The sequence below is a fragment of the Nelumbo nucifera genome, chromosome 5 (assembly GCF_055504915.1).
Source record: "Nelumbo nucifera cultivar China Antique chromosome 5, China Antique-T2T, whole genome shotgun sequence".
Classification (NCBI taxonomy): domain Eukaryota; kingdom Viridiplantae; phylum Streptophyta; class Magnoliopsida; order Proteales; family Nelumbonaceae; genus Nelumbo; species Nelumbo nucifera.
In genome coordinates this window covers 53,681,899-53,708,526 of record NC_142653.1, presented here as the reverse complement: position 1 = coordinate 53,708,526, position 26,628 = coordinate 53,681,899, and the positions used below count along the sequence as shown (strand labels likewise).

Genomic DNA, 26,628 nt, shown 5'->3' with positions numbered 1-26,628 from the left:
TATTATACCAAGTTAAATCCAAACACCAAGAAGTAAAACAAATGAAATTCAGTTTCCCAAGCTATGGAAAAATACCAGGCAAATACAAAAATGGTTCATTTCCTTAAAAGAAATTTTCTTCTTCCTTTTATGTGCAACCAAATGTAGCTTTAATGCATTAGCTATTGCGCATATGCAAAGAAGCCTTCACTAAACACTTTGGTAGGAGGTTGAACCAATGACAAAACTACATAGAACATAAAAGACTACGGTGATAACTAAGGATTGAGGCATTATGTATACTATTTAGTCCTATAGAAATCCATCTGATATTCACAACATGTTGAGAGATTTTAATGGGTAGATTGTCATTGATGTTGCTTTGTTCTTTTTCATCATGGGTGATTTCTTATCACCTTCTCTTGTACTTCTTTTATTTTAATGAATCTTAATTTACCATAAAAAAGTAAAAGATAATACTATGTATTTTGAATTCTAAAATTCAAAATAACCATGATTCAGGTCTTGAAAAAATTTAAGGCTTTTGCTTGCAATACATGTAGGCCACAAGGAGCAGACTGTTAAATCTGTAGCTCCTGGAAACTTTATTGTCAAACTGTCAAATCATGATACTAAAATCAGGCAAAGGAGTAAAAATTAAAAATGAAAAAAAAAATAAAAAACTTACATGCCATAAGGAACAGACACATCTGGAAGTTGACATTTTTCCTTGTGACAAAAGTTATTAGCAGCAAAAATATATGAAAAGATATCAAGCATATCAACCAAGGTTCCTGCAGAAACAAGAAACAAGAGAACATAAAATAAGACCACAACTAAGGCTTAAGAGATCAAAGATAGATCTTCAATATTTTATTCATCTGTATCCAGACTCCAATAGTTTATAGGCATTATTCGATACAGATACATATATGCAAAAGGAACCTCAACCACCATCACCACCACCACTCAGACACATACCTTTTTCTTCCCTTTCAATGATGATTGATATGCATTGCAAGGGGTGATCAAGGGCCGGGCCAGCCTGCATCCCAGGCTCAGGCCAGGCACTTTGGGCCTATAAGCTTGTATTTATAATAGGTTATTAAATTTGTGGCTTAGGTTGAGCCATGAATGAATGATTACCCTTATTAGAAATCCAAGATCAATGGCAATTTCAAATAAGAAAAGCATGTATGATAGAAAAGCTCAAGATTATTTAATAGGAGTACAATTTGAGAAGGTTTAATATTTTAAAGAAAACATATTGGAATAATCAATGATCAATAGCCAATTTCATGGAGAATCACCCTTCAAAGGAACATTATTCCACAATATATCACATAAAATAATATTTCCAAAAATAAACTCAAATAAAAAGAACCAAAGAAATTCAAATAGAAGAATGATAATATAAAGAGCTCTTAATCCATATAGATTTTTTTTATATTTTTTTATTATTAACACTGATCAAAAAGAGATTTTTTTTATGGATTTCCCCTAGTGTTTAACAACATACAACAATACAAAAGTATAATGCATCATAACTACTGACAGAGAACAAAAGTGCATAAATGCGAAACAGAAACAAAATAAAATCAGCCCTGTAACGGTGCCCCCAGCCCAGGAACTCCCCAAAGTAATTCATGTGGTTCCTTCCCTTGTAAGACAATCAACCAAGGTGTTAGCTTATTTGGGTATCCAAAATTCAAGCAGCCAGCCAACACCTTGCCTTTTCTAATTTAAGATTCTTAAAGCCCAACATCCTTCCAAACCACGAGACCAAATTGGCAATCACCTTTAACCACAACACTACTCCAACAAGATGAGAAAGCCAGCTTTAGACCTTGTAGGAGCACAAACATCTCAGCTCTAAGTGAAGTTCCCTCCCCTCTCCCACAGTGCATGAAAAGTTCATCAGAATATTACATGAATGACCTCTAAGACCCCATTAATGCCCAATGAACCAGGATGGAAATCCCCTTCTACCACTAATCTCTGTAAACCCTACTAAAACTACCATAAGTTTAGCTCAAGCTAAACCACCATAGCCATGCGTGCAAAGCAGAAAGCTAATATTTGCCACCAAAACTCCTGAAAACTCCACCTAAAATCCAATCCAAGGTTCCCCAAACTACAACCATCAAAATTCAGTTTGACGATATTAAAGCCAGAGGAGACCATGAAGAAATATAAGAACTTCTTGCCAAGGATGAACTCACCAGCAGCTGCCAATTTCTAAGAATGCCATCATCAGAGTTTTTGTTAATTTTTAAATAGAATGTAAAAGTTACCCAAAAAAAAACACAATGTACAAGCATACATTGTACACTTTAGCACGTATTCTGTAGACCAGCATACACTGTCTACCCTTGTTATGCTATTATATATGTTAGAGTCGGAAGAATAAGGGGTAGTTTGGTCATTTTGTCATATAATTAGAAGTGAGTTGTCTATTTTATCTGTGTTTAAGTTGTGTCTCATACTCAATGAGGGACACAGTTGTCTTTTGCATCCTAATGCATAAGTTATAAATACAAGGTGGGTCGGCTGAGAATGGATGATTTTTCTCTCTGGACAAACCCTTTCTGTGTCTCCTCTCTTCTTTCTCTTCTTCTTCTTCTCTCCTTTCTTATTTCTGAACTAGTACTGAAGTGTCAATCGATCCACAAATGTGGTATCAGAGCACTAGAAATCAGTCCAGAAATCAGTTTGCTTCCTTCCTTTCTTTTCTCCTTGGATCGCCATATCAGATTTGAGTTTTTCTGAAAGTTCTCATCAATCAGTTGGAGGATCGATAAGGGGCCAAAAAGGAGTGACCGTTTTTGCTTCTAGGAGGTAGCTATGCCTTCAGTTCTTGCGGTGGTGTTCATCTTGGTGGTGTACTAGAAACCCTCTACTCGACAACTCGAAGAGGGCTGGTTCATGGACAGGTGTTAACAGAAATCTATGGTGAGCTGATCGCATTGCATTTTCTCTCTCTTTTGGACTGGGTTTGGACTATGTGGCAGTGCTGATTGATAGGTATGTGTAGGGACTGTGTTTGTTTCTTATTTATATCTGAATGTGTGTAACAGCAGTAGGATTTTTAGTGCTGAACCCTATGACAGTGAGTGCTTCAGAAACAGTTGCTTAATTGTGGTGTGGTGTGTGGTGTTGTGAGTGCTGAATAGTGAAGGGTGATCTCTTTGTGATTAATTTTTTTTTTATATAATGGCCACAATAGGAGAGGGCAGTGATAATAAAACTGGTGTAATGATTTCCCCTGATTACCTAAATGTACAAATAACCTCCATCAAATTAAATGGTGAGAATTATGTGCCATGGGCTAAGTCGGTGGAAGTGTTTCTGAGAGCCAAGAAGAGGGTGAAACATGTGAAGGAGGAGAAACCCTTGTCTGACTCTCAGGGGTATAGTGAGTGTGAACAGGAGGATGCACAAATTATGACATGGTTGTTGAATAGCATGGTGAACTTTATGTTCTTGGATACAGTCAAGGAGATATGGGATCATGCTAAGAAATTTTATTCTGGCCAAGATAACACCACTAGAGTATACAAACTGTATCAAGAGTACTTTAATTGAAGCAAGGAAATCAGAGCCTAGAGGAGTATTATGTTAATATGAGAAACCTTGGTAATGAGCTTAATGTGAATCGCCCTTTGACAAGTTTTTTGGTGAGATTGAAATCTGAATATGAACCTGTTAAGGCACAAATACTAGGCGGGTCTGATCTTCCCTCTCTTAGGATGTATTTGCCCGACTCCGGAAGATTACTATTGAACCTTCGGAGCATTCCACTCTCTCGGGCAGGTCTGATTTTGTGGTGGCAAGAGGGGGAGATCATGGAAATAGAGGTGGTGGAGGTGGATGTGGATTTCTAGGGAACCAAAGTGGTCCTATGTTCAACCATACTGGTGGCCGAGGTGGAGGTCGAGATTCAAGGGGAGATCAAGGTAGAGGATAGAGTAATGGTCCTAGGAGGTGTACATATTGTGGATTAGAAGGATTTCTGTTATGAATTACATGGTCCACCCAATACTTGGGCCAATCATGTAGTGACTACAAGTGGTGGCACAATTAATGAAAACCAACAGGCTGATCAGACACCCTCCACATCTACAGGTGCTTCTAGGAAGGAAATGGTGTCCCGCGTGATGAATATGGGAAATTTCTTCAGACATCCTCTCAGCAGAATACAGCCACTCTTGCTCATTCAGGTATGGCTTGCTTGGCATCTAAACCTTCACATTAGATTATTGACTCCGGAGCCTTTAATCATATGACTAGGACTTCAGGTGTGTTTTCCTCTCTTTCCCAATCTTCCACATCTCAAATAGTGACACTTGCTAATGGTTCTATTTCTCCCATTTATGGTGTTGGTGATGTTGACCTCACATCTTTATCTTTATCCTCTATCTTATATGTACCCAAATTTCCTTTTAACCTCATATTTGTTAGTAGGTTGACTAAATCTTTAAATTGTTCTATAACCTATTACCCCTCTTCTTGTGTGTTTCAGGATCTCAAGATGGGGATGAAGATTGGTGGAGGGCATGAAATAGATGGATTATATTACCTTGATGGTGGTGGTCCGAAAGTAACACTTCAGTCTTCTCCTCTCTAGTGGAACTATAGACTTGGTCATCCATCTCTCAATGCCCTGAAGTTACTTGTTTCATCATTAAGTCATCTTTCTTCTTTGGATTGTGGGTCATGTCAATTTGGAAAACACCAGAGTATCTTTTAGTCGTAGAGTTGAAAGTCATGTTTTGAGTCTTTTTTCATTAGTTCATTCAGATGTTTGGGGTCCAAATAAAGTAGTGTCGTACAATGCTACAAGTACTTTGTAATTTTTGTTGATAATTTTTTTTTTTGATAAATAACACCAATTCCATTAAAATAATGAATAGATACAAGAAGATCCCCTTAGAGGCACGAGGAGCAGCCTCTCCAAACAGCAAATACACAAACTACAACAGAGAAAACATGAACGTTGAAATTAAATTTTTGTTGATAATTATTCAAGAATGACATGGCTTTATCTTATGAAAGACAAGTGAATTGTTAAAAATTTCATGTTGAAATTCGTACTCAATTTGGTGTTCATATTAAAATTCTTCGTTCGGATAATGCAAAAGAAATACAACTCAACACCATTTCAACAATATTTAGAACAACACGGGGTGATTCACCAAACTTCTTGTTCTTATACCCCACAACAGAATGGCATGGTTGAACTGAAGAACCGACACTTACTTGAAACTACTCAATCCATTATGCATGATATGAATGTTCCCAAGCAATTTTGGAGTGATGTTGTTCTTACATCATGTTTTCTCATCAATCGGATGCCCATGTCTATCCTTGCAAGTCAGTCACCCTTTTTAGTTTTGTTTACTACTCTATCTTTGTTTTCTCTTACTCCTAGAGTTTTTTGTTGTGTTTGTTTGGTTCATAATCTAGGGCTTGGATTGGATAAGTTAGATGCATCATGCACGTGCTACAAAATGCATCTTTCTTGGAAGATGAATTGTTTGCACTGGCACACAATCACACATGGGAGCTTACCACTATCCCTCCTAGTAAGCATGTTGTCGGATGTAAGTGGGTGTATACAATGAAGTATCTCCTATATGGAAATGTTTAAAGGTTGAAGGCTCAGTTGGTGGAAAAAGGATACCCTTAGTTGTATGGTGTTAACTACACAGAAACTTTTTCTCCCATGGCTAAGATTGGTTCAATTCGGGTGTTGATCTCTTTAGCAGCAATGTGTGTTTGGCCTCTCTTTCAGCTCGACATTTAAAATGCCTTCTCACATGGTGATCTCCTTGAATAAGTATATATGGAACAACCACTAGGATTTATTGCTCAGGAGGAGGATGGTAAGGTTTGCAGACTTAAGAAGGTGATCTATAGGTTGAAACAATCTCCATGCATGTGGTTTAGTAGATTTAGTAAAGTGGTAAGGGACTTTGGCATGAAACAGTGCGAAGTCCACCATTATGTGTTCAACCATGAACTAAAGGCTGGAAAAATTTTGTTAGTGGTGTATGTAGATGACATTGTTATCACTGGTAGTGATACCAGTGGGATTGACAGGTTGAAAACTTTTCTGCATGAACACTTCCAAACAAAAGACCTGGATAAGCTAAAATATTTTTTAGGAATAGATGTTGCAAGATCAAGACATGGTATTAATTTGTGTCAAAGAAAGCATGTCCTCAATTTGCTTGAAGAGATAGGGTTACTAGGTGCCAAAATAGTTGAAACACCTATGGAACCAGGTGTCGAGCTAAGTACTAATGCAGGTGAAGAGTTTGAAGATCTTAGGAGGTACAAAAGGTTGGTGGGTAAGTTAAATTACCTGACTATTACTTGGCCAAACATATCATTTGCAGTGAGTGTGGTGAGTTAGTTTATGTAGCATCCTCGGATTCCACATTGGGATGCAGTTCTGAGGATTGTTAGATACTTGAAGGGAGCTCCAAGCTGTGGATTGTTATACAAGAATAGAGGAACTCTTGAGATAGTGGGGTATAAAAATGCTGATTGGGATGGATTTGTTTCTGACAGAAGATCCACTACAAGGTATTGTACCTTCCTTGGGGGAAATCTGATGACTTAGAAGAGTAACAAACAAACTATAGCAAGAAGCAATGCTAAAGCAAAATACATGGCCATGGCACATACTATATGTGAACTACTGTGGCTGAAAATTCTTTAGCAAGAGATGGGGTTCTCAGTTGACAAACCTATACTGTGATAACCAAGCCGCAGTCCACATCTCTTCCAATCCAGTCTTTCATGAGAGAACAAAGAATATTGAAGTTGAATGTCACTTTGTAAGAGAAAAGATTCAGTGGAGTGATAAGTACAGCACATGTAAGTTTAGGAAATCAGTGGGCAGATCTGTTTACTAAAGGGCTGAGTCATGGGAGAGTGGATTACATGTGTAACAAACTGGGATTAGATGATATATACTCACCAGCTTGAGGGGGAGTGTTAGAGTTGGCAGAATAAGGGGTAGTTTGATCATATTGTCATATAATTAGAAGTGAGTTGTCTGTTTTATCTGTGTTTAAGTTGTGTGTCCCATACTTAATGAGGGACATAGTTGTCTTTTGTATCCTAATGCATAAGTTATAAATACAAGGTGGGTTGGTTGAAAATAGATGATTTTTCTCTCTAGTGAAGGACATAGTTGTCTTTTGTATCCTAATGCATAAGTTCTTTCTCTTCTACTTCTTCTCTCCTTTCTTATTTATTGAAGAGCTTTTTATTTAGTTGCTAATCTTTAATCTAGACTACTTTGTAGTTTGTTAAAGTCCCAAAAACTGACTTGTTTCCTTTTTTTTGTTTGATCAGTAATAATCAGAGATTTTATTAATTTTTAAATAGAATGTACAAGTTAGCAAAAAAAAAAAAAAAAACACACAATGTACAAGTATACCTTTTTACACTAGTATGTATTCTGTAGACCAGCATACACTGTCTACCCTTGCTACATCAAGCTCCTCCTGAGATCTCTCCCCAAAATAAGACCCTTTTATTCACCTCTTACATGGCTTAGGAATCAGCCATGCTGTTTGCAGATCTTCAGACCCATTGGCAAGTAATATTGAGTTGTTCTTCCAATGCATTAACTTCCCTTAGTATTTGAATGTCCCTGGAGCATTATATCTCATGCATCCCACCACTACCTTAGAACCACCCCTCCACTATAATATTCCTCTAGTTCAAGTTTCTGGCTAGTCTTGGGCCCTATAAAACCACCATCACTCCTGCCCTAGTTGAATCTTTGTGATCCAATCAGCCCTGAGTGAAGTGTCAATATTTTTCCATTTATGTCATCTAAAGACTCATCCAAAATGTAAGATCCCCAAAGGGACCTTCACTGGTGCCTCTTCTTTTAAGTCTTTTTGCCTTCCTTCTGGTCATCAGTTGTTCCCCTCTAAGGAAGTTTGGTGTAGACCAATTTCCCCAAAGGTCATGGCTTTTTGCTGGGAAGTGTACCTCGGGAAATTAAACACTAGATAACCTACAAAAGAGAAGACCTCTCGTGTATTTTTCCCAACTAATGTGTTCTCTATAGAACTCATAGGGAGGATTGCTATCACTTACTGATTTCTTATCCATTCTTGGCAGAGTTATGGGTCTCGTTGTTTGGTGTAGTTGAAACCTAGCAGCTGATGTATGCACAATTTTTTACCACTCTACCTTCTCTTGGCCCAAAAAAAGAGGGAGAATTATGTGGAGAGGAAAGAAACGCTAGAATCTTCCAAGAATAGGAGAGGAGCAGCCTAAATTTGAAGGGTTGTGTTTTGAACAGGGCAATACACTAGTTAAAAACCATGGAGCTCTTTCAGCACTTCTCCTTTATTGATCTTTGGAGAAACTGGATAATAGTAGCAAGTTGCTCCTCCACTAAGCTTAGGGGTGGCTTCCCCCGTCTGCAGGATCTTTGAAGCTGAACTTTGATGGGAGCATCCTGGGCAATCCAGGACCCTGGGGGGGTTCTGAGAAATCAGCATGGAGAGGTAATCCTTCTGTTCTCGGGTCCTCTAAGACATGGAGATTCTGTTAGGGCAGAATTACTAGCCGATGTACAAGGGGTTCTTTTTGCAAACCAGAAGGGAGTAGAGCAATTGATGATTGCAGGGGATTCTAAGGTAGTGGTGGACTAGCTGAACAACCCCCAGAATGCTGCTTGGTGCTACAAAAATGAAGTTAATAAGTTCAAATGGCTGATAAGAAATATGTCTACTTCTACACAGTGGGCGGGGAGATCAGCAAATGCTTTGGACGATGTGTTAGCCAAGCAAGGGCCAAACAGGGAAGACATTTTCTGGGCTCAATTTTGATTCTCATTGTTTTTTAGTTTCCTTGTGCTCTGTTGGGGGAGGTTGCAACTCGCACCTCTCTGAGGGTTGTTGTATGAGCTTTCAATGTCAAACTTGTTCATGATTTAATAAAATCATCATCATTTATCGAAAAAAAAAAAGTTTATTTTGACATAGGGTATGGCTAGTGGCATCCATAGGGTGTAAATTTTAGCTCTTGTAGTCTTGTAGTGGAAAAATTAGCAACGATTGCCAACTCCTAGTGTGATCATCAAAGGAAGCATAAGCAAAAATGGGTAAAGTTTTTACCCAATGCACCACCCTAGCCAAAATTATTTCCATTAATCCTCCTATTCAATTCTTTCCATGCAGTCCACAGTATAACTGTTCCTGAACACCTCCATAATGCTTTTCCCCTCATCCTAGATGGAAAGAAAAATGACATCTTAAACAGGCTCCTCAAATTAGATGCAAGGTTCCACCTGCAGCCAAAAAGAAAGAAGAAAAATTCCCAAAAAACAAAGAAAAAGGGACAAAATATTTTTAAATGTGAGACAATCTCACCACTTCCTCTGCAAAGAACACATGTTAGGAGAAACACACCAATTTGACCTATTCCTTTGAAGGATTCACATGTTAATTTTCTCATGTACCACCTCCCAAAAAAAATCCTTAATTTTCAGTGGTATAAGGCCACCTCAAACTGCCTCAATCGAGAAGTCATGGTTCAAAGAAAAATCAAGGGAAAATGTTTTTGAGAAGAAAGCACAAGAAAAAGAGTCCAAACTAGAAACGTTCCTAATTTTGCAATCCCTTTTAGACTCATTAAACAAGAACCCCCCCAAGGACTCAATAAGAGAGTTTGCCAATATCTCACCCTCCAAGACATCTTCTTAAGTTCAAATTCCAAGTTATCCATTGAGTGCACAAAGAAAAACATTCTAGGAGAAGAATTTTTTTGATAACAAAAGAGGAGTATTTATCTTTAAGAGGTAGATCTCCTCACCACAAATCAGTCCAAAGTTTAGCCTTACCCCAAGTGAACCTCCACCCTAGTGAATTGAAGGAAGTTGGAATGAAATGAGGTTATACCCACGGTTCGCAATATAGAAAAGATTTGGTGAAATTTCCCCATTTTGCTAAGTGGCAATACAAAGTTTTGCAGCAATATTTTTTACTAATATCTTCGATATTTCAACGATGTTTTAGATTTCATTGATAGAATATATATTTAAAGCTTATCAGTTTAGAATATTATTAGAAATTTTTCAATGTTCCATTAAAATCATCGATTTTTTTTTAAATCTTTTCCTAAAAGAACAAATAGAGATTTGGTGGTTGGATGATTAGCTAACTATTTTGGTATGATTCATTAATAACTAACTATAATTCAAAAGAAAAAGAAAGAAAAGGCATACAACTACAAAAGAGGATTCTTTCTTTCTTAGGCCAACAACAAAAATTTTCATTAATTTAGATTGAAAAGATACAACTCAGGATCAAGGCATATTTACCAAGCCAACCTTCACAGTTCTAAATAATCCAAATTATGGCTATACCCAAAAAATATGTTCCCTAAAAACCCCTTACTTGGGAAATGAATCTGACATCCCATTTGCAGTTCTCTTGACCCAACTAAAAGTGGCCCCTACCTCCTTTGCAATACTCCCAATTTCTCTTAGACCTTGCATGTAAATCCAAGCTCATGGATTGCTACAACCTATATAAGAGATTACCATTTTTGAATCACCCCCAACCTCCACATAATGATACCCGAGTTATTTAGCTATCCTCATTCCTTGTAATAGTGTCATTACTTCAGCTTTTAAAGAGTCCCCAACTCCTATTGGACCTAAGTACATTGCCACTACCTTTCCCCTTGCATCCTTAAACACACACCCAATACCTAAAGGGCCTAGATTGCCTAATGACCTTCCATCAAAGTTCAACTTCACTCTATCATTTAGATGTGGCTTCCACTCCATCAACATTTTGTCATTTCTCGAAGATAAATAAAGAAAAAAAAAATTATGTGGAGTTTGTGACTTCTTTCCAAGCCCTTATTAAGTCATCCATCGAGACCACCTTGATTGCTTAGGGCCTGTTCATTTTCTCTGACGTCTGACATCTAAAAGTACAATAATTACATTAAGAGGTATATTGGTATTGGTGAACTTTTCTTTCCTCTGAACTCTGGAAGCATAAAATGTTGTTCTGAATTCTGAAAATTGTCAAATATCCATTTTAACCCCATAAATGAAATTTTTGTTTATGTTTTGGGGGTATCATTGGAAAGCAAAAAGTTGTAAGATTCCTCTTTAAGAGATAAGAGATAAGAGGAAACAAACACCCGTTTTCCTATTAAAGTTGTAAGATTCCTCTTAAGAGATATAAGTTAAGAGGAAACAAACAGGCCCTTGACTTTTACCCAACAAGCAGCCTATATTTTTATGTTGTCAACAATATCTTCTTTAGATCTAATCTTCTCTATGAAAATTATTTCATTTCTTTGTTCCCATATAACCCATAATGTTGATGCTCTTGTTGCTCACCACATAATTCTCCTTTCTTCTTTGGCTGCATTAAAAAATTAGGACTAAAGAAAGTAGCCACATCTTAAGGAGGTTCTCATCTACAACCAAAAAGTGAACAAACACAATTCCCAAAAGGACAGGAGATTAGTATGTAGGGAATGGTCTCACCATTTGTGTTGCAAAGAGTGCACACATGAGGACAAAAACATTTATTGGGTCTTTGTTTTTCAAGCACATAACAAGTAGTAATCTGTCCTAGGAACACTTCCAAGCAGAAGACCTGTATTTGAGGTGGGACAGGTTTGCTCCATATCCCTTTCACCAAAAAGTTCTCCCCCAAAATAATTTGCATGAATAAGGGTATTAAAGAAAGATGCACAAGATACTAGAGGGTGAAGTGTTCCAAATCCTACTATCCAAGTCCCAAGAGTTGATCCAAGAAAACTAAACCAAGTAAAGATAGGAGGTCAATCATTGACTCACATTCCCTATCCCTTATACCCCTTATAAACCCAAAGTTCCATTTATCCCAAAACTAGAGATTCCAAAATTTAGAAATAGGTGCCTCTTAAAGTTGGACAATGAATAAATAAGGGGAAGCTGATCTTTAAGAGGAGAATTGCCAAACCATAGATCCTCCAAAGGACTCTATTGCCACAACCAGCCATTGTCCAAAGAACCATGAATACTTACTAGTACTTTGTGCAATAGCCCCTCCTTTTCTAGAGGTAATCACCATAACCACTTCCCTAAGTAGAGAAGTGTTTATAAGAACCAAATTTCCTATCTCCAATCCTCCTTGTTCCTTACATCTACAAACCAACTCGGCAACTCCCACTTAATCAGATGGTCCTTTCTATACTCCCCTGGATCCCACCAAAAATCCCTCATACATTTCTCTTTTCTTGCCAGTTTAGTTCTATCACTATTCAAGTTTGGTTTACTTACCTCTATATAACAAGTGTCTTTTTTCATAGAATCAGCTGGTTGAGTAGCTTGTAGTGAAGTTCCACCATGATTTGAGAAGTGTGGAAATGCATATTGAGAATTTTCTGATTGATCTTTCACTTCTATGTTGATCTCTTATTGTTCTGAAGATGCTTGGGAAATGCTTCACTTCTGTTCCCATTTTTTCCTGCTTGGATAAGCAAGTTTCTGCTAATTTACTAATTCAAGATGCTTCCAAAATTTAAATTCTCTTTTAGGTTAAGTAATCATTTGGTAGTATATTGTTTTCCATTTACCTCCTTGTGTGTACTAACCATATCCCTGTATGCAAATGTTGTTTGTCACTGCTTGACTATGCCTTAGCCTTAGCCATGCAACACTCCACCCTTGAGTAGAGTAATCCTTAAATTACAACAGACTTGACTAAACAAGATTAGTTGGGGAAGAGAACAAAAGAGCACACAAGAGAGTTTAGAAAAGGGAACTTGTATGGTACTTGTCTGGTTACAAATGGAGGAGGTACTCTTATTTATGAATATCCACCTCCTAAAGGGTCAGTTAGGATTACACCACTTGTCATCAATAACCGTTGCAAATATCCAGAATAGTTCTAGATATCTCTGCATCCAGATACTTCCTTTCCTAGACCTTTCCTTCATAATTCTCTAAAGTGTGTCTAGGACATTATAGACAACCCCAGCACAACGTAGAATACTGTAAAATACTTTGGATATGTATAGAATTAGACTGTATTATGAAAAGTCTAGTTAGCATCTACATGGCCTGTCTAGGTGTGCAAATGTGTGAGATGTTTCTAAATTTGGTACTTTGGGTAGTACTTTTCCATCTTAGTCATGAACTCCCTTTTCTTTGTTTTTTTTTCTCTTTTTATGTTTCTATCCAAATTTGGTTTAAAGAAGGGCCTCCATGAGGCAACTAGATGATTTGTCAAAAATATACATAGAGATGTAAAAGTAAATGGAATTTAAATTTTATAAGTGAGAATTCTAAGACTTTCTAAACATAGAATCTTCTTATCTTTTAGCTTTAGTCAAATCCTGCACTTGTATAAATGTGGTTCAATCTAATATGGTTTCAGAACCACCATGCCAAGTATATCTCTCCTCCAAATGCAATTAGTCATTTGAACTCTCCAGTTCCTATCCATATGGAAGACTACCAACTATATAGATGCCCTAATGATATACCAAAGGTGTTATTAATAGTAGTTTAGTAATTTAAGAGCAGTGTTTTAAAAGGTGTGGGAGGCATATCCCTGGAGGCGTGCCTCCAGGCAAGGCGCTCCCAAAACGCCCTGAGGCATACACCAGAGGCGCTGACACCTCTGAGGCGTACGCCTCTTGTGCTTTTTTCATGAGGCGTGCTAGAGGCGTACGCCTCATGCGGCTCATGCACATCTGATATAAAAAGACAAAAAAAAGAAAAAAAAAAGGAAAGGAAAGGAAAAGAAAGGAAAAGAAAGGGAAGAGAAAGAAAAAGAAAGAGAAGAAAAAAGGAGGAAAGGAAAGAAAAGGAAAGGGAAAGGAAGCGAAGGGAAGAAAAGATAAGGGGAAAGAAAGTGGTTTGCCCCCTGCCCCTTCGCCTGGGGGGCTTCGCTTGCTCGCCTCCGCTTTGACAAGACCCCCCCTTTCAACTAATGTTATGTATCTTTATTCTTCTTAATATAAAAGATTTTTATTAAAAATAAAGAAAAAAATGAGATCCCCCCTTCCTCTTCATCCTCCTCCTAACCCCCCTCCTCTTAAGGAGGCTTACGCCTCCTTGTGTTCGGGAGGCTTACACCTCTTGCGTTCTAAACTATGCCTCATGCCTCTAGGTAGTGGAACGCCTCGCGCCACACCTTTGCGTTTTAAAACATTGTTTAAGAGTTATAGAGCATGGTTATCCTGCTATACCCAACAAATTAGATACACTAAAACATGGAGTAAGTTTTTGAGTATTTGAAATATATATTTCCCCCACTCCTGCAGCTGAATTATCCCTCTCTGCTGTCTTGCAATCAAAAAAAAAAAAAGAAGATACACTCAACATGTTTCAGAAACACAACACTTGAAAGGAACAAACAAGTCTATCCTCTGTAAAACTTTGAAGGTTGTGCAAGTTTCAGCATTATCATCTTTAGAAGGAAGAAGAGAAGGATAATTCAGGTGCACGAGTGGGGGAAATATATATTTCAAATACTCAAAAAACTTACACCATGTTTTAGTGTATCTAATTTGCTGGGCATCTTTATAGCAGAATAACCATTCTCCATAACTCAATTTTTTTTTTTTTTTTTGATAAATGAGAGTAGTTTTATTAATTCAAAAAATAGTAGTACATTCAGCCTAGGAAGAGGCACAAGGTGTTACCTCCCCCTAGGACTGAGTCATAAACACTAAACAAACACAAGCCTGAAACACAGTTAAAAAGTGGCCCAAAACAGATCTCCCCTTGACACCCCTTGCTTGGCCAAAGAATCAGCCATTGCATTTGCTGATCTGTTGACCCACTGAAACCTGACTGACATATTCCCTGTCAGCCATTTAACTTTCTTTAACAAATCCCTGTAGCCCCAACAAGCTGTCTCTGGACTTGTCAACCAGCCCACTACTACCTTGGAATCCCCTTCTACTATCAAATTATTCACTCCAAGTTGACTGGCCATCTGTATACCTTGTACCGCTGCTAGTATCTCTGCCCTTACAGAATCACCAACACGCACTGATCCTGAAAATAAAGACAACATGTTGCTATCTTTGTCACTCAGAATCCCTCCTATTCCAGATGGCCCTGGGTTACCTTGGCAGCTACCATCAAAATTCAGTTTTACCACTCCATCCGGTGGGGATTCCCATTCAGCTTGTGATTTGTTCTTTGTGGAGACTGTAGAAGCCACTGCTACCCAGTTTCTCCTTAAGTCATCAAAGGAGTAATCTGCCAACTAGTGTGAAGATTTTAGCCACAAGACTGTCCTTGTCATTATGCATTCCTTAATTTCAGCAAGACTTCTTTCCTTTTCTTGAAATATTCTAGCATTTCTCTCCTCCCATAAAGCCCACAAGGTAGCAGCTCTTATACATTTCCACATTAGCTTCTCTCTTTTTGTCAATCTCCCAAAAGCAGCCGGAATGAACAGCAGCTTTACTTCGGAGGGCAAGTTCCACCTGCACCCAAATAGTGCAACAACCCAGTTCCAAATATTGGCAGCAAAAGAGCACGATATCAGTAAATGGTTACAGTCCTCACCCTTCACTTTACACAAGAAGCACCAATTTGGGGACAAACACAAGTAAGGTTTCTTCTTTTGCAAGTTTTCCACCGTATTGATCTTACCCAAGTAGGCTACCCAACAGAACACTGCTATTTTAGGAGGAATTGGCCTTAACCAGACCTCTTTAACAGGGAACACCTGAGAGGAGAGATTGGAACAAAGGGCTTTAAAGAAAGAAGCACAAGTGAAGGAGCCAACCGAGGTTAGAGACCAAACCCTTTTATCCAGGTTAGGGGGGTCCAAGCACACTGAGTCTAGAAGCAACAAGAGCTCTGAAACACAAAGAAGTTCTTCATCCCTTAACCCTCTTCGAAACCCAAAATTCCAGTTTAAATCCAAAGGGCGAACCGGGGGGGAACTTGGTTTCTTTCTAAAGAGGGAGATGGAATAGAGAGAAGGAAAGTGGTATTTTAGGGGTTGAGTGCTCACCCAAATATCTTCCCAAAAAAGAATGGAGTTTCCAGAACAAGCATCATACCTTACAAATCTGAGGAACTTTGGGAGAATGCCATAAATAGCCTTCCAAGGTATTGTGAGCGAAGCCCTTCGGGATACCTCCGCTTCCCAACCTGATTCAGAACAGCCAAGGATACTCTTCACTACTTCATGCCACAACCTCTCCCTCTCCAAGGGCCACCTCCAAAGCCACTTACCTAAAAGAGCTTCATTCTTACTCACCACATTCCCTAAGCCTAGGCCTCCTTCATTTTTGCTTCTACTCACCACCTCACACCTAATCAAGTGATCTTTTTTCTCTTCCCCAGGTTCCCATAAGAAGTCCCTCATCAGTTTTTCCAACCTCTTTGCCTCCCTTTTAGGAATTCTAAAGACTGACAGGAAGTATAAAGGCAAGTTGGTTAGAGTTGCTTTAAACAAAGTAACTCTACCCCTAGGGAAATATAGTTTCTCTTCCAAGTTGACAATCTTTTTTCGAACTTTTCCACCACCGGGTTCCAGAACCTACTTTCCTTTGGATTTGCGCCTAAGGGAAGTCCTAGGTAGGATAGAGGCCACTAAGACCATGTGCAATCTAACGAGGCTGCTATAAACTCCATCTCCTCTCTACTCAAATTTATTCCCACAACACAACTTTTCTCAAAATTTATCTTCAAATTTGAGGCCCTCTCAAAGTGAATTATCAAATCCTTCAGATTTCTTACCTCCATCAGATCACAACCTTCACAAAAGATTATTATGTCATCTACAAATTGAAGATGGTTTACTGAAACTCTATCTCTACCTATTCTCCACCCTCTTAAGGATCCAGCCCTATCCGCTTCTGAGAGAAGTCTACTAAAGGCATTAGCAACTAAAGTGAATAGGAAAGGTGACATGGGGTCACCTTGTCTCAGACCCCTGCTAGCTGGGAAGAAACCGTTAACTACCCCATTGACTAGGATGGAGTAATGGCAAGAGGAAAGGCAACCGTTTATCCATTTACACCATCTATCCCCAAACCCACACTTCCTTAGCACGAGTAATAAGAATCCCCAATCCACTAGGTTGTAAGCCTTTTCAAGATCTAGTTTACAATCATAACCTTTACAACCCGATCTCCTCATCTCCTCCACACATTCATTTGCTATTAGGATCCGATCTACTATTTGTCTCCCCTGAACAAAAGCTCCTCGGGCTTGGCTGATAAGACAAGGAAGCACCTTTTTAATCCTCAAAGATAAGACCTTAGCCACAATCTTGTATACACTAGTCACCAAACTATTAGGTCGAAAGTCCTTTGGATGCTTGGCCTCTTTCTTCTTGGGAATTAAGGCTAAAAAAGTAGCGTTAACTCCACGACTAATCACTGAATTATCCTCGAGTTCCTTGAAGACCTCAATCAAGTCTTCCTTGATTATGTCCCAACAATCTTGAAAGAAAACCATTGTGAAACTGTCCAGCCCTGGTGCTTTAGATCTGTTCATGGAGAAGACAGTTTTTCTTATTTCTTCCTCCTCAAAATTCCTTCCTAGCCAGCTTCTACTCTCTTCTGGAAGCCTCTGCCAGGTCACACCTTCCAACTCCACACTAGGACCTAGGGGCTTCCTTAATGTTATAATTCAGGTCTGCCTTAGAGTTCGGCCTGACTGAGTTCAGTTATGTAGAAGAAGAAAAAGTGATAAAGAAAGAGAGAAAGAGAGAAAGAGAGAAGAGAGAATTCTGGTTCGAACTGAAAGAGTCAACCTAACTTCTCTCAGTCGGCCAGTAAGTATTTATATTATTATTAAAACATGACTGAAAAGACCTATGTGCCCTTACTTAAGTTAAGAGCACATGTTTCAACACAACATTACAGATCAGCAACATCAATCAAGGTATAAAGACAGAAATACCCCTACGCTAACACTCCCCCTCAAGCTGGTGAGTATATATCATATACTCCCAGCTTGTTACATATGTAGTCCACTCTTCCCCGACTCAAGCCTTTTGTAAATAAGTCAGCCCACTGATTTCCTATATTAACATGTGCAGTGTCTAGCTCTCCATTCAGCACCTTCTCCCTCACAAAGTGACAGTCAACCTCAATGTGCTTGGTTCTTTCATGAAACACTGGATTAGAGGAGATATGAACTACAGCCTGATTATCACAAATAGAAGGTTCCTTAGCCACACTAATTCACAAGCGGTGTGCCATAGCCCTATATTCTGCTTCTGCACTGCTTCTTGCCACAACCATCTGCTTCTTACTTTTCCATGTCACCAGGTTACCTCCCAGAAAGGTGTAATAGCTTGTAGTAGACCGCCTATCAGACATAGAACCGGCCCAATCAGCATCAGAATACCCTTCTATTTCAAGTTTTCCCCCACTCTTGTATATCAGACAGCGACCCGGGGCCCCTTTTAGATACTTCACAATTCTCAGAACCGCATTCCAATGAGGAATCAGAGGTTTTTGCATGAACTGGCTTACCACACTAACGGCAAATGAGATGTCTGGTCTGGTAATGGTTAGGTAGTTCAGTTTGCCCACAAGTCGTCGGTATCTGCCAGGGTCTTCAAACACTTCACCCATATCACTACTTAGCTTGGTATTTGTGTCCATGGGTGTTTCAGCTAGTTTGGCACCCAACAAGCCTGTTTCTTCCAGCAAATCAAGCACATACTTCCTCTGGCACAGGTTAATCCCATACTTGGATCTCGCTACCTCTATCCCCAAGAAGTATTTCAGTTTACCCAGATCCTTTGTTTGAAAGTGATCCTGCAGATAAGTCTTCAGCCTGTCAATACCAATGTTATCATTCCCAGTAATAACAATATCATCTACATACACCACCAATAGTATTTTTCCTCCCGGAGAGTCATGACTAAATACAGAATGGTCAACTTTGCACTGTTTCATGCCAAACTTCTTTACCACCTCACTGAACCTACCAAACCATGCTCGAGGAGATTGTTTAAGCCCATATATAGCCTTCCTTAGTCTGCACACTTTACCATCCTCCCCCTGAGCAACAAACCTTGGAGGTTGCTCCATGTAGACCTCCTCGAGTAAGTCACCATGCAAAAAGGCATTCTTAATATCAAGCTGATATAGTGTCCACTCATACATGGCTGCAAGAGAGATCACAACACGAACTGACCCTATCTTAGCAACCGGTGAGAAGGTATCTGTGTAGTCAATGCCATAGGTTTGGGAGTACCCTTTTGCAACTAATCGCGCTTTCAGGCGTTCAACACTACCATCAGGCAGATACTTAACCTTATAAACCCATTTACAACCAACAGCTTGCTTCCCAGGAGGAAGAGCAGTGAGGTCCCAAGTATGATTATGAGGAAGGGCTGAGAGTTCTTCTTCCATGGCACGGCACAACCCTGGAGAGGCAAGGGCTTCCTGGACATCTTTAGGAACAATAACTGAGGATAACAAGGTAACAAACTGGCGATGGGAAGCGGAAAGGTGAGTAAGAGAAACATAATTAGAAATGGGATGAAGGGTGCAAGTACGTTTACCTTTCCGCAAAGCAATGGGTAGATCAATCTCAGATGCTAAGTGGGGGTCTGGTGCCGGATTCGTCGACAGAGATGTAGCTGGAGGAGTAGTAGCTGGTGCACGTGGGCGATGTGTATACACATGACGGATAGGTGGGCGTTCAACAGGTGGTGGCACCGGAGGCAAGGATTTGGTCACGACTGGAACAAAGGGAGGAGGATCGACAACGGGAAGTGGAAGAGGAGAAGGTGATGAGGAGGAAGAAGCATCACCAGACCCCAAAAAGAACGGAGTATACTCAAAGAAACTGACATCAGCACACACAAAGGACCGTCGAGAACTAGGATGGTAACACCTATACCCTTTCTAGGTCCGAGAATAGCCAAGGAAGATGCACTTGAGAGAACGGGCATCAAACTTGTCGTTCCCGGGACCCAGATTATGGACAAAACAGACACACCCAAAAACACTCGGCATAAGAGGGAACGGAGACAAAGTGGGAAACAAGACCTGAAACGGAGACTGACCATCAAGGATGAACGTGGGCATCCGATTAATCAGAAAACAAGAGGTAAGCACTGCATCACTCCAAAAAGGTTTGGGAACATGCATGTGATGCATTAGGGATCTTGCTGTTTCAAGGAGATGGCGATTCTTTCTCTCAGCCACCCCGTTTTGTTGTGGGGTGTAGGTACACGAGGTCTGATGTATAATGCCGTGTTGGTCCAAGTATTCCTGAAATAATGAGGATAAATATTCGCGGCCATTATCAGAACGAAAAACTTTGATGTGGGTACCAAATTGGTTACAAATTTCAGCATAAAATTTTTGAAAAATGGTAAACAATTCACTTCTTTCTTTCATTAAATAGAGCCATGTCATCCTTGAAAAATCATCCACAAAAATGACAAAATATTTGTATCCATTATATGACATTACTTTATAAGGACCCCAAACATCTGAATGAACTAAAGAAAAAGGACTCGACACACGGTTATCAACCCTAGAACTAAAGAAAACACGATGGTGTTACCCAAACTGACACGACTCACAATCCAAAATAGAAAGCTGACTCAAGGACGGAACCAAGGACTTCAAGACTTTGAGTGACGGATGACCAAATCGGCAGTGCCACTGGAGAGGAGAAAGAGATGACTGGAGAGCTATTGAAGTTCTACCACCACCACCGTCAAGATAATACAGTCCACCTGCTTCATGCCCTCCACCAATCTTCATCCCCGTCTTGAGATCCTGAAAGACACACATAGAAGGATAAAAGGTAATGGAGCAGTTAAGTGATTTGGTCAGCTTACTAACAGACATAAAGTTAAAAAGCAATTTAGGAACATACGGAACTGATGAGAGGGATACAGGATCTAGGTCAACATTATCAACACCACAAATTGAGGATGTGGAACCATTAGCAAGGGTGATAGATTGTGATGTTGAGCAATGAGATAAGGAGGAAAACACACCTGGAGTTCCAGTCATGTGATCGGAGGCTCCAGAGTCAATGATCCAGGGATTGGGTGTAGATGCCAGACAAGCCATACCTAAGTGAGCAAAAGTCGTTGTGTTCTGCTGTGATTGGATAAACCTCTCATATTCATCACGGGGAACACTCACCATCTCCTTCATGGGACCATCTGTGGATGTAGGAGGCAATTGGTCAGATGAATGATTCTCCTGTCTAAAGCTGGAACTTGAGTCACCGGTCGCGGCATGATTGGCCCAGGTTGAGGGAGGACCATGTAGATCATAACAATAGTTGATGATATGTCCATCCATACCACAATGAGTGCACTTCCTCGGGCCTGAGCTACGTCCTCTACCACTGAAATCTCTTACCTTATCGCTGAAATAACACCCATGCGAGCAGGAGAGCAGTCCACACACAACAGCCACTGCCCACACAGTTCGGCCCTCTATTCTTCCTCTACTAGGAGAGGGCGATCTCAGAAATCACAGCAACCGACCACATACGACCTGACTGGAGGCATAGAGACCCCCAAGGGAAGAGGGCGATCACTCCTTTTCAGCCCTTTCCCTTATCTCCAATTGAACATAGAAAAAAAAAGAGGAAAACCTTAGATAGGGTGCGCAGAGAATGAACCCTAGGCAAGCAGAAATCTAGGCAAATTTAACCTAGCTCTGATACCATGTTATAATTCAGGTCTGCCTTAGAGTTCGGCCTGACTGAGTTCAGTTATATAGAAGAAGAAAAAGTGATAAAGAAAGAGAGAAAGAGAGAAAGAGAGAAGAGAGAATTCTGGTTCGAACTGAAAGAGTCAACCTAACTTCTCCCAGTCGGCCAGTAAGTATTTATATTATTATTAAAACATGACTGAAAAGACCTATGTGCCCTTACTTAAGTTAAGAGCACATGTTTCAACACAACATTACAGATCAGCAACATCAATCAAGGTATAAAGACAGAAATACCCCTACGCTAACACTTAATATGGATTTGAAATGGTCAACGAAACAATTGGCTATCCTCTCTTGGGAATCAAGGACTAGTCCATCCACTTCCAATTTGGAAACTAGGTTTTTCCTTCTCCTTCCATTGGCTAGTTCATGAAAAAATTTAGTGTTCCCATCTCCTTCCTTGAGCCACCTGCATCTAGACTTCTGTCTCCAAGAAATTTCTTCTCTCAAAATGACTTCATCTAACTCTCTTTTCAATTTCCATCTCCGATCTCTATCTTGAGAGTTTATGACTCTTTGGGATTCCTTCGCATCTAATTCCTCTATTTGGGTCATCAAAGAGGATTTAAATTCTTCTACTCTTCCAAAATGCTCCCTATTCCAATCCTTCACATGTGCTCTCAAACTTTTTAGCTTTTTAAGAAATCTTACTCCTTTCCACTTCACCCCCCTTAGGTCTTCTCTCCACCATTCCTCAACCTTCCTTACGAAATCCGGGTGAGTTAACCACATGTTTTCAAACCTAAAGGGTCGGGGTCCTTGCCTAAACGGCTCCTGCCCTAGGCCAATGGGACAATGGTCAGATGTGACTCTAGGTAGAGCTCTTGTTATCAAGTCCTCCCACTTGTTATCAAGTTCTCCATAACTCATAAATTACTAAACTACCATTAATAACATCTTTGGCATATTAGCAGGGCATCTATATAGTTGGTAGTCTGCCATATGGATAGGAATTGGAGAGTTCAAATGACTAAATGCATTTGGAGGGGAGATATATTTGGCATGGTGATTCTTAAACCATATTAGATTGAACCAGATTCATGAAAGTGCAAGATATTGACTAAGGCTAACAGACAAGAAGATTCTATGTTTAGAAAGTCTCAGAATGCTCACTTGTAAAATTTAAACCTGATTTGCTTTTACCTTATGTAAAATATTCATTTTCTTAACACAGAAATAGGAAATACAATCTCAGAATTGAATAAATGATCAGTGAGAAATGCAATTCGTGAATGGAACAGATTATCACTAATTAACAAAAAATACTGCAAAGAGCATGAAGCAGATGTTGTATCTATTTGTTGAATGGAAAGAAGCACTACTTTATGTTAATAGATATTGCTTTTTAGATGAAGTAGTTGTACAGATTATGTAGAATGGATTGAGTGTTCTTTAATATGACTCAATCAAAACTTCCTTTTCAAAGATATAATCATTGTTGTTCTTGTACCATTAATTTTTCTTTGCTTTACCACTAAAATGTTGCCTTGGATGAACTTCTCATCTGATACGAAAGTAGACTAGTAGAAAATTTACCCTGTTCTAGAAAGTATACTAATACTACTTAACCTCCATCTACTTTCTACTAGTTTACAGCCATAATTATTGTCCCATTTATCCTAGCATCACTTCCCACTTATTATAGCTATTGATCAGATCCATATGACACTACTAATCAGTCCAGCCACCATATTGCATCTCCACTAAAACCACAACTGCAGTACAATGTGTACAAAATCCTTATCATCATTGTCAGAAAAGAAACAAGGATGTATAACAGATCAAATTAACAATATAAGGAAAATAGAAACAAAAAGAGCAACCTTCTTTCTTCTTTTGGTTCCAATGGAAACTGGTAGAACAAATCTATTGCTAGCTTGCAATTAACATTCGGAAGAAGAAAAAAGAAAAAAAAAAAAAAAAAACTGTTTTGATGGTGACAAAGGGTACAAATCAATAGATCCAGCGTTCAATAATCAATAAAAATTACGAGGAAGAAGAATCAAATAAGCCCAAAGACATTCAGCACGAACTGAGAGACTTTAAGCTTCAAAAAGTAAAAGCAATACAAGTTTCAGAGTGAGAGAAGAGACAGAACCTTCCAATCAATGGCATGGAAGAAACCCATGAAATTCTCATAAGCTGGCTGAAACCCAGTTCGGATTTCCGCCGAGAATCTCTCAATGAGACCCGCCATTTGCTCTATATGATCGTTAAACGCAGATTTCAGGTCTTCCATGGCGCCAAAACCCGATTCAAAGAATTACACTTCAAAATTGATCCTTGTGGACAACTTCCCCACAAAGGATTACACAGACAGAAAAGAAAATCTTAAGCCTTTCCCGTAATCAATAAGGGGAAATTCGAAAACTTAACTTCAACTTTTCAAGACGAAAGACACAGAATCTGAGGACTGAGATAGCTTATGCAGAGCTTGCTCGAGTGTTCTTCAAAGCATCAAACCAAAACGCGTGCACCATCACGTGACAACTGTAAGACCTATTACAATCTAGAATTCCCCAACCGGAGTAGTGTGGCGGTCCGCCCACGATTCGGTTCAAACCGAACAGGTCTTTCATAGCAATGCAGTTCGCCACCGTTGAGCCTTCTTTCCACATTCCACCGCCTTCTTCGAGACAGTAGTCTTTTCTCTGAACTCAGCCTCAAAGCCCAAACATCGGAAAAAAAGGGTGAAATATAAAAACCTCCCTTTAGTTTTCTAATAATCATAAAAACCTTCTCTATGTTTTCACTTTAATAAAAATATCCTATGCATTTTTCAGAAAATATGCAACTACCTCCCTTTTGCGAGTTTAATACTTTTATTTTTTTAAAATGCCTATATTACCCTTATGCCTATCTATTTAGATGTAGATTTATTAAAGGTTCGACTATGATACGAAAAAGATATCATATCTAAAAAACTTATGACCAATCAACTGAAATCATAAACGATGGTAGTCAATCAGGTATTATTTATCAAAATTCATAGATGGATTTTGATTGGTCAAAACTCTTCCCATACCATATATTTTCCGCATCATAGATGTTTCCTTTATTAAAATACCCTCTAAAACGTTGCTCATTTTCTTCTTAAGAGCTGGAAATCAGATCCACCGGCATCACCATGTGTGTTATTGGTGATGAGGTCAGTGCAATGAGTTCACTCGCTCCAAAGGTCGGACCACTCGGTCTCTCTTCGAAGAAGGTCGGAGAAGAATCTGCCAAAGAAACTACAAAAGAATGGAAGGGTCTTCGATTGTGAAACTCATTGTACATAACCAACAGGCCAAAGTATCCATTGTGCCATCGGCAACTGCTCTTGTAATCAAGGCCCTCAAAGAGCCTGAACGGGATTGCAAGAAGACCAAGAACAATAAGCACGCAGGCAACATTTCTCTTGATGTTATTGAGAATTTGAGATTGCTAGAATTATGAGGCCTAGATCGATGGTGAAAAACTTGTCTGAAACTATGAAGGAAATTCTCGACACCTGTGTTTCCGTCGGTTGTATGGTCAATGGTAAGAACCCAAAAGATCTACAACAAGAGATCACCGACGACAATGTTGAGACTCCGCAAGATTGAGGAATTTAAGTTAAGACTCATTGGTTCACTACATTTTGTTTTTTCCCATCCTTTTTACTTATCCTAGGGATTTTTTATTTTGCTATTCTATCTTAAATATCATCCCAAAGTTAAAGGACAAGTGAAAACATTTGAAGAATTTGTTTGATGACTTTAGATTCATATGTTTGTTATTTAGGGTTTGGACAATATAATGTGGTTTTGGAAAATAATAAAAAGCGATAGGAGAGAAAAAGGAAGAGAGAGGGGGAAAGGAAGGACGGAGGACCTATTGGGTTTTTCTTCGCCACCTCTAGTTCTTAGTTATTAGGCAAAGAAGACAAACAGTGTTTCTTGGGTATTTTGGTAATTTTATATTTGAGTGGATAAATATAATGGAAAAAAAGGTATTTTCAAAAAATAAATGTATTATATCATCATTTTTCATATGGAATGATGATGAAAGGGAGGTAGTTGCATGTTTTCTAAAAAATACAGGAAAGGTTTTTGTTAAAGTGAAAACATAGGGGAGGTTTTTATATTTTACCCAAAAAAAAAACAAAAAGAGATGTAGGGTATCAAGCAAAAGAGGTTGAGGGACTTCAAATATAGCGCAAATTGCTTAAACCTCCCATGAAGTTTGGTAATTGTAATGACCTCCCCTGAAGTTTGATTTCTTTTTCCAAATTTGCCCTTGATATCAATCGCTCAATGATAAAACTACAATTTTAAATTCTTTTTTTGTTGTTGTTATTTATAAAGTTTGTATTTTTCTTTTTGTAGAAACCAGCCACGATAGTAATTGCATGGGTATTTTGGACATTTTGTGTTTCTTGCTAGAGGATTCTAGTAAAGGGTTTTTAACATATATGTGAGATTTAAAATTCTTAAGCCTAAAAATTGAAAATAAAAAGAGTTATTCAAAGTCATGACCCATCCACTGCCATTCAGGTCATCTGATTAGATGACAAGACATTGACAACGTCAACAATTTTTTTATCAAAATATTGGGTTTTAAGAAAACTAAAATTAGAAGTGGGTTGGGTGATAGTTCAAACAATTTGACCATATACATCAACGATAAATTGAAAATAGTGCTCTCAATGTAAAGTAAATTAAGAGCCCTTTGGTTTTAGGATCGGAATCACCATGCCTATTTAGTTCAAGGAATTGAAATTGGATTTCGATTTTTATTGTTTGGTTCAATTAGAAGATGGAGTGGGAATTAACTAAAATTCTCAATTTTTCTAGGGAAAAGAAAGAAGAAAGGAGAGGGGTAGAAGAAGTCGTGGTGGTACTAACAATGGTAACAACAACAAAGGGGAGGAGGAAGAGGGAGAGAAAGAAG

The 26,628-nt window shown here is 38.9% G+C and overlaps 1 protein-coding gene across 2 annotated transcripts in view; it reads right to left on the bottom strand.

The window, feature by feature from the left end:
* Positions 1-24,187, bottom strand: part of LOC104596748 (Tmem18) — a 43,718-nt gene extending 19,531 nt beyond the window's left edge. For both annotated transcript variants that reach the window (XM_010258025.2, XM_088888715.1), the window contains exons 1-2: positions 23,813-24,187; positions 668-773 (exon numbers count right to left, since the gene is read on the bottom strand). In XM_010258025.2, the coding sequence (XP_010256327.1) occupies positions 668-773; positions 23,813-23,953 (247 nt within the window). In that variant the 5' untranslated portion in view covers positions 23,954-24,187. The remainder of the gene's footprint in view (positions 1-667; positions 774-23,812) is intronic.
* Positions 24,188-26,628: the final 2,441 nt, after the last annotated feature.